The 16,335-nt window shown below is 38.5% G+C and overlaps 1 protein-coding gene across 1 annotated transcript; it reads left to right on the plus strand.

Annotated features, from left to right (window-relative positions):
- The first annotated feature begins 6,916 nt into the window (after positions 1-6,916).
- On the plus strand, positions 6,917-16,120 carry LOC113686283 (T-box transcription factor TBX3). Its single transcript, XM_027203890.2, has 6 exons — positions 6,917-7,351; positions 7,643-7,910; positions 8,064-8,210; positions 8,907-8,992; positions 9,261-9,376; positions 14,780-16,120. Exons 1-6 carry the CDS (start codon positions 7,008-7,010, stop codon positions 15,406-15,408), a joined length of 1,590 nt encoding a protein of 529 aa, XP_027059691.2. The 5' UTR covers positions 6,917-7,007; the 3' UTR covers positions 15,409-16,120.
- The last annotated feature ends 215 nt before the right edge of the window (positions 16,121-16,335 follow it).

Genomic DNA, 16,335 nt, shown 5'->3' on the forward strand with positions numbered 1-16,335 from the left:
AGCCGATGGTGTGAAAAGCCTGAGAACAAAACAGCTATGATATTAAATCATCGTCTGTTGTATTATTGAATAGTATAACATTTTTTTTCCTTTTCGGAACATTTTAAAGAGATGTAAGCTAAAATGAGATGTCAAGGAAATTTTTTAGGTCTTATTTTACGAGACAGGGGAAGAAAAAAATTTTCAATAATTTTTGCCACACGCTCACTATGGTTTTCAATTGGACTTGCTGACAAGTTTAAGCCGGTGCCAATTTGTTCTCGAAGCCACCATCGGCTGCATATAGCCACCTGTAATGATTGGTCATTACAACTTATTGTGAAACCTCATCAAACTTTAATGAAAATAAAACAAAAGATATTTTGCATGGTGCTTTACACAGGCATGGCAACAAAATTTGATATCTGCAAGATGTGTGTGGCGATGAAATTGTCGCCGTCATGAAATACCTTGCTTCACTTCTACCGAATCTCCAGAGAGTTTCAAACCATTTTTGCATTAAAACGAAGCGAGCGTTTTGTACTGAATATAAGTTATCATAAAATTTACCGTCTTTGAAGGAAATAAATCCGACTCTCACCCGCCGCGCCCTGATCGATAGAAGTGTCAAGAATCGCGAGAATTCCAAACGGCAGCTCTTGAGTAGTTTTGGGGTTAAATTTCTCGCTATCGAGACAACAAGCATCACATCCACGTGTCTTTCGAGACATATGTAACCATCTAAATTGATACCTGTTCAAATTTGCCTACCCGCAGTCATTCCATGTTTAATTGTGTGCGTAACCGGTGGATCTATTCTTTTAACGTTCGTAAAGTGAAAGGTTTGGTCCTTTACTGGGAAAAATTGCATTAACTGCTGAGTGGTTATCAACTCTGAGTACGAAAGACGTGTCCGTAACAGAAAATCTTAATCGTGCCTCAACATATGCAAGATTGAGGACCCAAGTCATTCAATAAATCTGCATGCCATATCCACTGATATGCACCTGTGATTTGACATGGTGCGCCAACCCAAAAAATCAAGGAAGCTATTCAGTCTCTGTGTGACCGTATTTGACTTTTTTTTATCAGCGTTCAATTGCTCGACACTGTAGGAGAGAAAAAAAACCAAACAATTTCGGAGTCGGGTTCAACTACACTGAACGCCACCTTAAAAGTGTTTGAGTAACGGAGCTAAAATTGTAAACAAAAACGTGTGTATTTACCTGACAAATTAAATCAGTTGCTCTGGTTGTTTACTTGGTTTTTCTTATCTTAAACTTTTTTACCTTGAGTTTGTTTTTATTTCTTTTTTATGGTGATCTATGATCTGGAGTTGAAGCAAAGAACACCGGCTTCTTTACATCAGTAACTTAGTAACGATGGTACGAGTGAGCGAGTAAGCCAATCAAATGAGGCTAATTTTCTCGACATAGAAGTGTGAAATTTCTGTCTGTGATGCTAAGCCGAAAATTTGTCGCAGAGGGTTTGCGGCGGGTAACACGATGAATTCGCCAAATGTACCTTACTTTAAAGACGACTAGTGGAAGCCATTACACCTTCCCCGGTACAAAATGACCTGGAATAAGGTAGGATGTTATTTGTTGAGGATGCATGTAAAAAGTGAGTGGTGTAGACGCTTTGTCCAATTCACACTCGTAAGCCAACCACTCAGCTGTTATGAAGAGAGTCTCAATGACTCTTAGGATGAATGGCTCGTTTCATTCTAAGCCTTTCCCCTTTGTTCGATCTAAAAAGTCGTCGGCTTTGCTTTGAGCCAACCACGATCATTTTTCCGGGATATCGATGAATAGCGGTGCTTTTGAAAAATACTCACTCGAGACAGCCAGACATTGATACCAGACTGATAATTATGCACTGGTAAATGAATTTACGGAACTTCACCAGATTAGGCATTAGGTCGAATAGTTTTTGTTCCGAAGAAGAATATACTTGAAAAGCTGTTGACCGGAAAACTGTTTCGTGTATGAACAATTTTTCCTCCCTGGACGTTAGCCAGTGGTAATTGCTTCTTCCAAACGTGTTCAAATAAACAAAGAGCTTATAAAAAGTGTTTGATTAAAACTCAAAGACCAGTAGGTGGGTGGGTCAAAGTTTTACCTTTTTGTGATGCATTCAGCTTGGATTTACACAAAAGTTGGCTTGTCTTAAAAAAGGATATAGTTTGGAACAGACACTGAAGAAAAATAAAATGCAAGTTTTCATTTGATGTTTGAGAATATTGAAAAGGAAAAAAAAGAGTAAATAAAAATAAATGATAAATTATTTTCTGCGTGATAAAGTAAAATTTTTAACGTATACCCATGCCAAAATTGATGGGAATAGTAGGAAATAGCTCGGAGAAGTGCCAGCAATGAAAGGAAGGGCTATTACAGTACTTCAAAATCAAACAATTTCTTATTAAAAACTGCGATATTTTCGGGCTAATCCGATGTGTAAACAAGTATTGTATCTCTTTAAACTATACTATTTTGATAGAGCCGCGTATGAGAACCTCTTGCTTTATCACACGATATCGACCTTGATCGCCTGGAGGGCTGCAAATCACGTTTTGTTCTCACATACAGTGTTCAAGACGAAGCCCTTATACCAAAAGCTGTGAACGAAAAAAAACGCCCTCATTGTAATAAAACAGAAGGAGAGTTTTAAGAGCGATATCATCGCTAGACTTAAATCATACTTTATTAGTCTGTTATCTCCTTCTCGACTCTTATTTGGATTCGCGTGGCAACACGAGAGCGCGTGTGGGTGTGTGCGTGAGTTTGCTGAGAAGGGAGAGTGTTGCGTGACTCGCCCGTGCAACGGTGGCGAAGGAGGTCAACTTCTCTGTCTTTTAGATATGTTATCTCTTAGCGGTTGAAGATTAGTAGAGCTACTACCAGATTCGATCTCTTTAGGTGGGGATTACTTTTTGGGTTCCTCTTGGACATTTCCTTATGTTGAAAACGAAACAAGGAGGGATTTATTTTTTCTTCACTTTTCCCGGCCGATAACTTTTCTTGGAAAATTTTCGTCTTGTGATCACTTCGAATGAATCGTTTCTGTCTTTTTCCAGGTACAATATCGTACTTATTCTATAAAAACATGCAAGGAAGGGCTAAAAGAAAGGCTCTGAATATTTTCCCTGAAAATTTTCTGAGCATTGACCCTACGTGATGCTAGAACTGAACGATTTGATACGTTCTCCCTCGCGATATCACAAAAAAACTCTCACTTTCAAGAAACTTGGTCTTCGACACGATCAGAACCAAATACGAGCTCGGGAAAACTTTTCCTCGATAGATTGAAGGAATGTATAGATATATGAAGAAGAGTTAAACGGTAGCGGCAAGTGATAGGTGAAAATATACCTATTAAGCACCCGGTTAGAGCACGCCCTCTTAAGAAAGGAGTCGAAATTTTGGCAGAAACTTGAGTGTGGATGGATGCTGTTTGTGCCGGAAGGAACAAAAGACTCAGGGAATGAAATAAGTAAATACTCAATTGTAGGCATGTTCTGGCTTAAGAAACGTAAGAGAAGATCTGATGGACTAAAACAACGTTATTTTAAAAACGGAAGCATTATTAATGGAAAGTTGTACGGCAGGATTCGGCTTTAATCAACATTAGATTCTTAGCTCCGTATCGAGATTTTACGAATAAGTGAGTTTAGGAAATAAAATGATTTGAACAAACTCATTCTGTTTAACAGCAAGTTTTAGCACTGATGGCTAAAGTCAGTAAGGAAAGCTATCTCTAAAGTCACTTGTATCAACGTATCAACAAGGAAGCTCCCTTGGTGAATTGAATGAATTCTAGAAACTGTCAATGTGGTTGACAAAGCGTAAAAAACAGGTAAATGAAAAGGATTTACTTTTCCCACCTGTAGAGCTGAAGTAAGACCTTGCTGGCAGTATAATTGAAAATTTCAGGTTTTTTGCAAATTTTGGCACTTCAGAATGACTCATTGTCAGTTGAGGTTGGCATTGATAGCAAACATTCAGGGTGATATGGAAACCAATTGTACATCAAGTGAAATTTAAAGATCTCATCATCATCAATATCTATTAAAAGAAATTGGCGTCCGGTTGGTCTCGTATTAAATCACAAATTTTTTCGAAACACCTGGATTGTCTCAAACTAATAGGAGGGAAATTAAGTTTGAGAGAGCAGCGTAACCACAGTGAAGTGATGGGAAAACATTGTCCGCAATTAACAACTTCCAGTGCCTTAAACTTCATGATACACTTCTAACCGCCCACACGCTGCCATACCAGTTAAGCACGTGCATTGAATTGAAACCAACAGCTTAAAACTGTTTAATCTTCTGTACAAACACCACAATACACGTGTTGGAAGATGTCCAGAGAATTCTCATCGATCTTCTATTTTCCTGAACATTTTTTTTTTTTACCAGCAAGTCAAATTGGATAAGACCCAATTAAGTGCGATGCGTTCTTAGGGGCTGGCTCGTAAGCGGTCGAGAGAAATAGCCGACAATTTTTACATATCACCTTTAATTTGTTAGAGACATTCAGCATTATCCAGCTTTAAATTTTCAATGTTTAAAGCTGAAGTAAATTAATTTTTTTAGTGTTTACTTGACCGTGTCAGAGTACATTTGGGATGAATGGAAGAAGCATGGTGTGGTGCCAAAATAGCCGACACCTTCCATCAGTTGTGTTTGTACTGCAGATCTATAGATCGAAAAAGTTTAATTTACTGCAAGAATGGTTGAAATAATAAATCTTAAGGAGTGGATATAAAGTAACTTTCTGAAGTATTTTTTAGCGGTATATATGCATATGACAGTAAAGCTAAGTCGCAGGAATTTTAAGTGCATTAAGGCCCTTTTTTCAAGAGCTCTTGTGAAAGAGGTTCATTTATAATTGATCATTGGGTTTCACCTGCCAGGAGTTGGAACGGATTATCGCTTTAGTTCCAGTTACTAATTCACTATGGATGCGAGAGCAAGCTTTTGTGGCCTGGCGCTTTTGCGTTGGCATAACACCAGGAATAATTCACATCCGTTTGCTGACAAACGCGTGTAAAACCCGTGGCTGCTAAAGGCGGGCCTCTTTTCAGACATTTTTCAATTTCCTCAACTGTTTAGAACTGGAAGCATTGCACCGGATCCTAGGTTGCGGTCCTGCAAACACAGAAGAGAAACTTCGCGGCTTTGTTTTGTTATTAAAATTAATTCCACGTAGGAAATGTATTCATTCTCTCTAAGGACGTGGTCGCAGTTGATATGTCTCGGATAGCCAGCGAAGTCTCACCTTATTTCCTTTCTCTGAGATGATAAACAAGTTCATATGGACATCATCCAAGCGCGCGAAGTAGAGAGTTTTTTCGCACAGAACACATCTAATACGCGCAAAATTTCAACGTTAAAATTAATAGACGTGTCAAGGAAAATTTTTGCAAAGCGACAATCTTGTTCCATGTTTGCATTTCACTCAAAAGAATCGGAAGCTTCTATTTTCACAAGTTCAGTGAGGAAAAACTCAAAACATAGACAGGTTTTTTCAAAATAAAAAGAAAAATGACTGGAATAAAACTATTGTTATTCGTCTTATTTTGGTAATATCTGGAATTTTTGTGGCCACGGTGTTTTTTTATTCACAGCTGTTTGGTCGTAAGTCATAAAAATTTAAACATTTTATCCCCACAGTATTAATTTCAAGAGGGTTCGACAGAGTTTACTTCTGTTTTGGCTGACTTTTGTTCAACAAATACTTCTGCAATGGGCAAGTCATTGAGAGCAAAATAGTCCGACTTGATAAGGGATATTAAGACCTGCTTCTGTAGGACTTTTATAATAGTTTTTTTATTGATAATAGCTTGCCATATTCAGATCTAGCTCGAGCCATGTGCTAATTAGATGAGTCAATACACTTCAATAACAGCGAGCTCTTTGATGAACAAAGACAGAAAGACTTAATCGAGTCCCACACGGCGAACAGCTAAAAAGAGAGCGCGCACAAAGAACTACCAATTATCCGTTTGAAATTGTTTGACTGTTTAGAGAATTTGCGCGCTCTTTAACACACTAGAGTAGGCTATAGTGCTAAGACACATTACGATTGATGCGATTCGCGTGAAAGAGACACGCAATAAACAAAGGCAGTAATTAAGGACTTTTTACGAGCCAAGCGAATCGCAAAGAACAACCTAGAGCGCTTTATGATTCAGTACACCCGCCCAAATACCGCATAACCTGCTGAAATTGACCAGGTAGTCATCTGTTACCAGTCACATGATTCTTGCCGCAAGTCATTAAGTTTATTGTCTTGGGAATTGTAGATTTCTGCTTAGTAACTTTTTAGTCTGACAGTCTTCCGTAGGTTTTAGTTTACAACCTTTCGTTATGACGATTTCATAAATCTAGGTGCGATTTTGGAAACAGAAATGGCGCCAACCTGTCGGCTTTGGTGACAATTTCAAAGCTATCTAATCAGGATTGTTTTGATCCGCCGGAAGCCAGATTTCAATTCCTGCACGATTTAATACGCAAAGCACACACCCAGCTTCTAGTGGAGATTTCAGAATAAATCTGGAATGTATGCCTGCTTTTTTCTAACCGCATACCAGGAATCCGTTTCCTGGACACGATCTTTAGAAACTATTTGGCGTTGGCGACATGAATGTGCGCGCTTTTCAGAAACAGGAAGAAACGTTTCTATAATAAAAACATTGTGACATAGCTGGCGATCGGTTAGGCGACGAAATCTACTGGCTGACATTAGAATATGTGACAAGGAACATGAAAAAGGTGCTAATTCTTTCAGAAAAGAACACAAAAATATCACCTCCTCAATGGATTACATGTCAATTACACATGTCAAGCATTAATCTCGCCGCTTCTGATTGGTCGCTGCAAAACACTCAACCAATCATGTGGCGGGGTTCATTAGTTCTTATGACATCTTACCTTGTTCCGACGCAGCTGGAATAAACCTTCATCAATAATACACGAGTTCAAGCTCAGAGAGCGTGAGAGAGGAGTAGTAACAGCGAGTGAGAGTATGGCATACTATCCGTTCTACCCAGCGAGGATGAGGAATTTTCGCGTCAGTTCTTTGCTTGAAGGCTGCTCACAATTCATCCCTGGCGTGCCAGGAAGTAGCTCGTCGATTTCGAACAATTTAAACTCGAACGGTCCGTTTTCATATTCTCCGTACCATCCACCGCAAATAGCAAAACAACCTTCTCACTTCGGCTCAAGTGCTATTCCTGGTCCTCCGCAACAAGTTCATATGCCAGTTCACGATTCGGAACATGAGAGTATCGATGTCAACTTAGAAAATAAGGATCTATGGCAGAGTTTTTACGAGGAGAAAACAGAAATGGTTATAACCAAAGCAGGAAGGTACAACGCTTTCACTTTTGGCCAGCAAATGTCCGGTTTATGTAGTCTTGGAATTTCGCAGCGAGGAATTGTGTCGATTTAAACGCCTGGAGGTCTCGATGCGTTGCAAATACCAAATTGGTTCCAAATTAAACAGACAATTTTGTCTGCGAAAAAGCTAAACAATCCCGTTGAACACATTTCACTCCTTGAGGTGTAACACTTTTAAGCCGGCCAAGAACCGTCGCCGATTTCATCGCCCATGTAAATTTGAAACGTTCGTGTCCTAATATTTTTGTCTTCTGTCAACAGGCGTATGTTTCCGCCAGTGAAGGTGCGCGTGACTGGCCTGGACCCTCGGGCAAAATATTTCTTTCTCATGGACATTGTCCCCGCAGATGACTGCCGATACAAGTTCCACAATTGTCGCTGGATGGTGGCTGGCAAAGCCGACCCTGAGATGCCTAAACCTCTCTACATGCATCCGGATTCACCAAGTACTGGAGCGCAATGGATGCAGAAAACCATTTCATTTCACAAGATGAAATTGACGAACAACATCGCAGACAAATACGGCTATGTAAGTTCCTTTTAAGCCTTTGAAATCAAGCCTCTTTATTCGTTTTTTCATACATTGCCGTCACATCTGTAATTATTTTTGTTTGTTGATTGTGGTTGATGGCCGATTTATCTCTTTAGTTACTTACTGTTTACTCGCTTTTCTATCCCACAGACAATCCTAAACTCGATGCACAAATACCAACCAAGAATCCATGTTGTAAGAGCGGATGATACTTACAAACATCCCTACAGCAATTTTAAGACTTTTTCATTTCCTGAGACGGCATTTATCGGAGTGACGGCTTATCAAAATGAGAAGGTTTGTGTCAGTCCAGTGTAAAGTCAGCGATTGCTTTCACCGCTTGGGTTGAATTTCAAATCGTTGTCCCTTTTTTCAAGAGGTTTTGTGTTCGTGAAATTTGATTTGGCTTAAGAGGGAGTTTCGAGTATTAGCGCTTTCATTCAAGGAGCTGTTTGAGCTTTGTTGTCGAATCGTTATCGGTTCATTGGAAGAATGGCCGATCTTTCCATATCAAGTTTATTTTCACTCATACAAAAAGTAATAAGTTCATAAAAATACAGTTATAAGAGGGTCCCTTTGACAAAGATTTGAGTGTATTCTAAAATTCGTTAAAAGTCAAGAACTTTATTTATTTTACACTTCGATTTTCTTCCTACTTGAAGCGATACATCTAACGGTAATATCTACTGTAGGTTAGCGCTATCCGAAGTTTTAACAATGTTCCAATTTGAACGCCAAATTGGCAAGGTTGGCGTGTCTTTTGAATAAGCTTTGAATGAAAATTGCTAGATTAAAAGAGCTTAAATTTATCTCTCCTCGTTGTTCTCCAATATTTTTCTTTTGTAATGTCTTGGAGAAGTAGAAGAAGAAAGAAGAAAGAAATGTGCCGCTTAAGTTATCCCTGGTCTTTTGGTAACACAGCTCTGGGGAAAAGAAAAGTATAGGAATTCATTCTACTAAACTCACGACTGTGATATATTTTTTCCCTAATAGATAACCAAGTTGAAAATCGACAACAACCCTTTTGCGAAAGGTTTCCGAGAACACGGAGCAGGTCATCGAAGGCGTTTGGAGCGAAGGTACAACTCACTGTACCCTGTTGTATGACACCGATCTATTTGAATTTCATTTTCACCATGGTCCTAGGGTCATGTTAATCTGTTTCACTTAAACGCTGACCCCTTGGGTACAAGTAGTTAATACCCAAGGCGAAGGCCTCAAATTTTTGGTACAAAGAAACATGAGAAAACAACTGTTTTGACACACAAAGCCGCGAACAAGCCACAATGAATATCCTGCGTGCGCGATTTTCACACTTGTCTTATCACCTCTATATTCATTTTGAAGGCAACGCAGCAACCCAGAGCATTCCCTAAACGAAGAAGACGATGTTAATAACAGCGACGAGGACGAAGATAGCAAAGAACCCGGCGTTCCTGGTTCTTCAAACGAAATTCACACCGGTGAGTTTAATTCGTTTTACGACACCGCCTTCTTTGAATAGCGAGTTCGCTCAAAAGAAATGTGCCGCTTACCGCAATGGGACAACTTCTGCGCCATTCAAGATCTTATAATTAACTTGCTCAGTTAGGTTTAACTCTCAGAATCTTACTTTTTGTTAAAGAATTCCAGGCTTTAAATGGCTAATGGTTTTATTGCCAAGTTTGTTCCGAAATTATTTTATATCTGGACTTAGTATCATCTAAAAGTTCCCTTTTAACGCCAGTGCTCTGCGTAACCTTGGATCCATGACTAGGTAGTCAGGATTTACATTGATATTTCGAGTTTTGGAGTCAAAGATCGTCTTCATTCATTGCGATTCTTTCAAAGTAGAGATAAAACGAACTAAAGAAAGATTTGGATTAATCTCAAGAGAATTGTCACAGCTGCTGCCAAGATAAACTCCTAAACGGGACAATTTCATTTAAAAATTCCTCCTTCGTTTATTCATCAGGAAAAACGTTTTTGTACTGTTTGGCTAAGAAATACGGCTGGTTTATGAGCAATTGATTTAATTCTGATGTCTTTTTGTTGGTTCTTTCCGAATAAACCTTTTTTCTTCTGGGTTTGTAGAAAGCTCTCTCATTGATTCAAGTCTCAATTGTATACTCCTTTTCATCATAATTAGAAGCTTCCACTTAGTTTCGGTGGAAAGAAAAGCAGGGCTGTCTAACTCTCTTTGTCTTTCAGTGCTGTGTTTTCTATTTAAGCTTTTTGAAACTAGTTTTTTCAGCATATCAGTATAGAAACCTATTTTCACATTGCTAACAGGAAAGAGGATAATTACACCAACGTCGACGGTTTTTGCTCTTCAGGATAGACAAACGCTTCCAAAATAATTTAGCTTTTTACAGCAGTGATTTAAACATTATGTGAAAGGATCCAAATTAAGATCCCTCTTTCGATTAGCTTTGGCCTTTCGTTTCATTGTAGTAAATAAAAAAAGCAACATTCTACTGCTAACTGCGAAGGAAAGCGCTCAAAGTGACATAGCGTAGGAACGTCAACACATTCTCGACGATTCAATTTTGCGAGCCTTTTAATATAATTTTCGCCATGGCCGTAAATATTTCACTGAATTCAGCACTAAAAGTGCGATATGTTAAAGTGACATAGGACTACAGGCGTTTTGTTTCTTGGTAACTCTGAATTTGGTGTGAGTGTTTACCTAGGTTTTCATATAACAGGTATAATCGTAAGGCCTATGAAATGGAGATATTACGGAAGATACAGTAATCACAGCTAAAGAAAAAATATATCCGCGGAAGAGTTGGGCGTGTCTCAGTTCAGTGTGATTGAAATTTTTATCATTTTGCTTTTCTTTAGCGTCAGAGAATATTTCATTTCCGTATTTCTGTTTGTGTATGAAGTTTGGTGCCATTGTTTGCTTCCCAAAGTGTGAAATATTGGAAGTTTTTAATTCTGCTCCTCTTTAGACTGCTCACTCGAGGTGCGAATGTTCGTCGGCTCTTGAAACAATCAGCTTTGATTATGAATCGTAGAGGTGCCTAGGGGTAACGATGAACAAGGATGAATGAATGGTTCATTTCAAACTCTTGTTGTCTTGATTTCGTGCTGGTAGTCCTGAACTTATTAAGTTAAGCTGGGTAAAAGTGGGTGATAATTCTATCTTTTGTTGGAAGCTCGAGGATACATTTACAGTTGCTGACCGAGTTTTCCCGCCTCTCCTCAAACGTACCAACGCACGAAGCAAAAATCAGCTCTTTTAGAAGAGTGTGCATATTCTTAGAGCCATGTAGGAAATATTATGACAGATTTAGCTACCAGTAAACGAAAAATTTTAGACCCTATACTTTAAAATGTACTTCTATTGTTTGCCAGACGAACCTGTTTCGCACGCGTTGTTAAAATGCAGGTTCAGTATTGGTGCTCATTAGCTTATTAGAAACAGAAGTTTTTTCTCTGTGCACAATTTTGATGTAACTGGCAAAAACACACAAAACAATTTTATGAGTGGCTTTCATTTTTCTGTCAGAAACGTTGAGCAAATTTGCAGTGAAATATGACGATTTTACGAGAAGTCTTAATGAAGACCAAACGTGCGAAATCTATGATGCTTTCTTCAGTTTCCGTCTGGATGTGTTTATGTAATCAAGGCGAAAAACTGATTGTTTTTAATGAAACCACAGTCGAAAGCAAGGTGTTCAGCTTTCTCGTATCGAATGACAAACTAAATTACACTATATTTTTTATACAACCTTTTACTTGAATAAAAAGTTCCACCCATTAAAAGTGTTTTCTAAAGCTTTCGAAAGGGAACAATAGAAGTGTTGTCGCTCATAATGAAAAACACCAATCCGCCCCCTTAAATGAATTCTAAATCTGTCCTACTCGCAGGTGCATATGAAGAATTTAACTGTTGTAACAAACTACTTAGCTCTGTGGCCAATAGTTTTAATTTTTAAAAGACGTTTATTTATCCCTTGCATAATTTCAATTCAAGTTTAAGCATCAAAACACTATAGCTTATCTTTTTCATAAATATTCTTGAAGTGAGCTTTAATTTTCCTGGTAGTCTATAATAGAGAGGGCTTATGAAAAAGTTAGATCATGATCGCACGCTCATTTAAAAAACGAAAATAATAATAGCAAAATAGTAAATCAAACATTGCCGGCTTTCTAGATGCAGTGGATCAACTCGCGACACATTGAGATGGGTGCTGTTTGCAATTAGTGTCTCAAACATCGCCTATAACACCAGGTAACCAGGAAACCGACGGACCAGGAAATATGTTTTTAACTTTCTTGTTTGAAAAGCTGTCAATTCGCGATCCGTCTCTCAGTAACGCCGTGTAATAAATCACTCAACTTGTTTTCGTCGCTAAACTACTATAGCTTTTGATGTAGCAAAGTGAAATGCGAGGCATCTTAGTCGACGCTTCTATTCACGTTGAAGTTAGATTTCGTGCGCAAAAAAACAGCCTAGATGGTAAAAGCTATTCAATACTCATAAAGGAAAAGCTTAATTTTCTATTATTTGGTTTGGGTGCCTGTATCACCTCCCAATTTTCGTTTCGATTACAGATCAGCGCACTCGATATGTTTCGTTGGTTTCCCTAGCGCTTGTCAGTTCCAAAACCGTCTTAGAAACTATCAGCAAAATTCTCACGCCCTAGTGTATATTTTCTAATCATTACCTAAAAAAGTCATTGATGTGCACGATAAAGTTTGCTCAAGGACGCATTTACGTTTAAGGAAATTCCTCTTTATTTGCGTTTTTTCGTTGGACAGTAGCGCATTGAGTCGATTTAAAGAAAGTTTGTTTTTGTTCTCATACCTTTTTCACGTTCAAGAGGATTTTCTTTCATTTTTGTGCGCAATACTTGTTTCGCCTCGGGCTTTTCATTGAACACTAAGTTCGTTTTTGTTTCTTTGAATAAGACATTTAGTCTCAAGCGAATCTGCGGTTCCATTTAAATGTGTAAAAGCTTTAGTTATTTAAATCTTCCAACTAAGTATAATCTCTTCGTTGTGTTTGGCTTTCTCCAATCCTTTTCAAAGGTATTTGTTGCTAGGTCGTTTTGAGGATTTGTAGGGAATTTTTATTATTATGCTACTCAGATGTAGAACACAATGAAGTCATTGAAGATGAAAGAAATCCTCTCTCCTTCGGTAAATTAAGAAGCAATTGTAGCTGAAGGGATCTTGACTTGTTTGGATAGCAAACTATAGCACGTGGAATGAACTTGCTCCCTCCAGTGTAGGTCGCTTACGCATTTTAAAACTTTAAATTTTGGTCATAGGTACAATTCTTCGTAGTTTTTTGTTGTTGTTGTTTTTTTTTGCGATACTTTTACTGAATCGCAAACCGACCCCAGAGATATTTTTCGGCTGTTTTGAACTCGAAGCAATAGCATTTATTACTTTCCCGTCGTGGATATTTGTATTGTTTTCTTTTAAAAACTTGACGAAATCACAGCTGAACTGGAAAGCGAGTAAACAAAGCTACCGGAAAAAAGAGGCTTTGAAAATAATTAATATTTCAGCTGCAGCACACAATTAAAAGGATGAAGCTGAAAATAGCTGAAATATCGCAGTTTATTGACTACAAATGAAATTTTTACACCATTGCCTTGTTCAAATCCTTTCGGAAATTTGAAGTCCGCCTACCAACTCGTTGATGAGGTTGTGATGGGATCTTTCAATAGGTTCTTTCCGCGCCTTACCTTTGTGATCTGGTTTCACTTGAAGAGAATATTCAATTTATGCTATCCAGGCTTTGCATAATCTCTTTCTTCTAACAATAGACCCGTCGCGTTTCCATAAAAAATATTCTATCCTAAGTATTTACCAGCATTTGTTAGGTCGGAAAGGTTTGTCGATGTGCAAGGTCTTGGGTCTTCAATAATAATCTAAAACGTATGGTTAGTTATGTTCATAGTGTGTTTTGGAAAGAAACTAAATACATATAACTCTTTCATCTTCACAACGTGTTTTAATGAAGTTGTGAAAACTTTAGGTCAGGATTTTTTAGCGGAGAAAACAAAATTTGTTCTACTTTAAGATCACAGTTTAAGGTCGCGTCGCTCAGCGAGTCCAAATCTCTGTTTTCCCTTTTCTTTTTGATTTATTTTGCTGATTTATTTTGTCGAGATAGTGCACGTGTTTAAACAGTGGGTCGCTCTAAAGAAACCAAGACAAAAGAATCAAAGAACTACAAGTTACCACCCTGTCTCATTGAAATGATGGAGTTTATGTTTATTTACCGATTTTTTTCCAATGTAGATAACAAAGAGAGATTTTCGAACTTCATAATGTAATCGTCGTTTCTGTGATTAAACCGTCAACTCGCTCAAGTAGGTCGGGAAATTGACTGATATTTCTTGAGGATTAGAGGATAAAAATCAACTGACCCAGAAACGGAATAATTTCATTGTACTTCTTTAAAACAGTCACGGAGCAATATTAATACCGTCTCGAGTTCGGCTTATCGGTAAAACCATTTTGGTACCCTGTGGCTTAGGTACTAAGCAAGAAATTATACCAGCATAGATGTTGACGCTGAATTTTTTAATGCGATCTGTGGAAATTTCTCTCTTCATAACCTGTCGTTGAGGCTTTTTTTGTCAAAATGAAAATTTTCTGTAGCAAAGAAGTTTTCGTGCTCACGTGATACTGATTTTTTACATAGGCAACCGAGATAATGACTTTTATATGATACAATCAGGAAAAGCCAAGTAAAAATCAGTTTTCCTTCGTAGATTGATACAAAATTCTTAGAGCAGAAGCAGCGTTCAAAGTTGACTTAAACTTGCAAAGCACAAGTCGCTTTTTGCAACACGTAAAACTTTTAAAGATAAACATCACTGAATTATTCTCTAACAGATGGTCTGCCGCTTTCCTAGGTTCACCAGTTGATGGTAGCCCCTTGTCAGGTATCCCATCATCCACTGAGGACATAAAACCTGTGATTCAAGTCGACAAGGGTCGTACCTGCTCTAACACCCTGACCCATTCTCCCTCTCCGGTACCAAAGGCACTACCTGCGCCGGAGATCCTAACACAAAGTCAACAGTATAGCGACTTTTCCCGACCATCCAGCCTGCACATCTCTGAAGACACCAAACCTGTAATTTTGCCGACAAATTCAAGCGAGAGTGTATCTTGCTCGGCCTCGCCCCATCTGAAAATACAGAGCACGCGCTCGATGCATATGGACATGCGATACAGTCCATACCCCAGACCTCCTTATTCAATGAGTGGAATGCCCTCCAGTTTCCTTTCACAGCACGCACACGGCCATATGTACCCGTCGTATAGTGTGCCACAAGTTGCTACTTACCCATCGTGTCAAGTGGGGCAGTCTTACCCACCCTGCACGGTAAACCAGCAAAGTTTCGGCTACCCGGCCTCGGTGTTCTCAAACAACATGCTTGGACTGGGAAGCAGCACCGCAAGTTCGGACCTTACATCGACAATGGACTTACATGGATCAGCGGACAGGACGCCCGTAATGGAACACAGAACGACGTAAACACAGACAAAATTCCTCGCAGAAGATGCTCTATATATAATAAGGTGATCATCGCTACTTAAAAAGATTGCATTAACGCAATAAGAACCTTGTTCTACTTAAGTAATTCAAGAGACGTTTATTTAGAAATATTATTACATGAAGTCCCCTTTTGTTCTTCAAACGAATACCCATCAGACGGACGTTTCAATTCCTAAGTTATTTTTTTGTGTACTTGACCATATAAATATGTGTAAAATTGACTTGGTAGTACTCCAGGGTCATCCATAATCTCGGAGTTACACAGCACGTATTTCTTGTGCACTGTTTTGATACCATAAAGAAAAGAAATAACTCGTATAACGACGATGGCTCAGGAGAACGTACCACTCACAAAATCGACTCAATATTTCAGGAGAGCGCTATAAAAGGACACCTGTATCAGAAGTGTTTATGTCGAATTCCTACCACTTGTTCTTCTTATAGTTATAACAAAAATTGCAGCCGTTACCGTGGAGACGGCGAGCCTGGTGAACAGCTGAGTTAGGAGTTGCGGAACCTTTTTAGGAGGTTTTCAGCGAAGTGACTAGATTTTTGGGAGAGGGAGGAGGGAGTGGGGCTGCAGAACAGTCTTGCTTAAGCCATGCGCACGTTAAATGATATAATAACGATATAAAATAACTGCATTTTAATACGTAAGATAAAATTAAAGGCTGTATTAGTAAATTAGCACTCAAATCAAAATTGTTTTATATTGATATCCCTTGTCAATTTATAGGATATGAGTATACAGTGAACTTTAAAACCGTGATTACATCGAAGACACCTTCTGTATTAAACGCTATGCACCTATAAAAATCTAATTTGCTCAGGTACACTTAAACATGCCACACCACAATGAAACTCAAGGCGTTCGCAGTCACAAAATAGTATTACATTGTGAAACAT

This window comes from Pocillopora damicornis, chromosome 12 (assembly GCF_964200805.1).
Source record: "Pocillopora damicornis chromosome 12, jaPocDami1.2, whole genome shotgun sequence".
Lineage (NCBI taxonomy): Eukaryota > Metazoa > Cnidaria > Anthozoa > Scleractinia > Pocilloporidae > Pocillopora > Pocillopora damicornis.

Excerpts from the sequence above, each read along its gene's own strand:
- LOC113686283 (XM_027203890.2), top strand. The coding sequence starts at position 7,008 with ATGGCATACTATCCGTTCTACCCAGCGAGGATGAGGAATTTTCGCGTC. Across the intron at positions 8,211-8,906 it reads CGGCTTATCAAAATGAGAAG|ATAACCAAGTTGAAAATCGA; the intron begins GTTTGTGTCAGT and ends TTTCCCTAATAG. Across the intron at positions 8,993-9,260 it reads CGAAGGCGTTTGGAGCGAAG|GCAACGCAGCAACCCAGAGC; the intron begins GTACAACTCACT and ends TTCATTTTGAAG.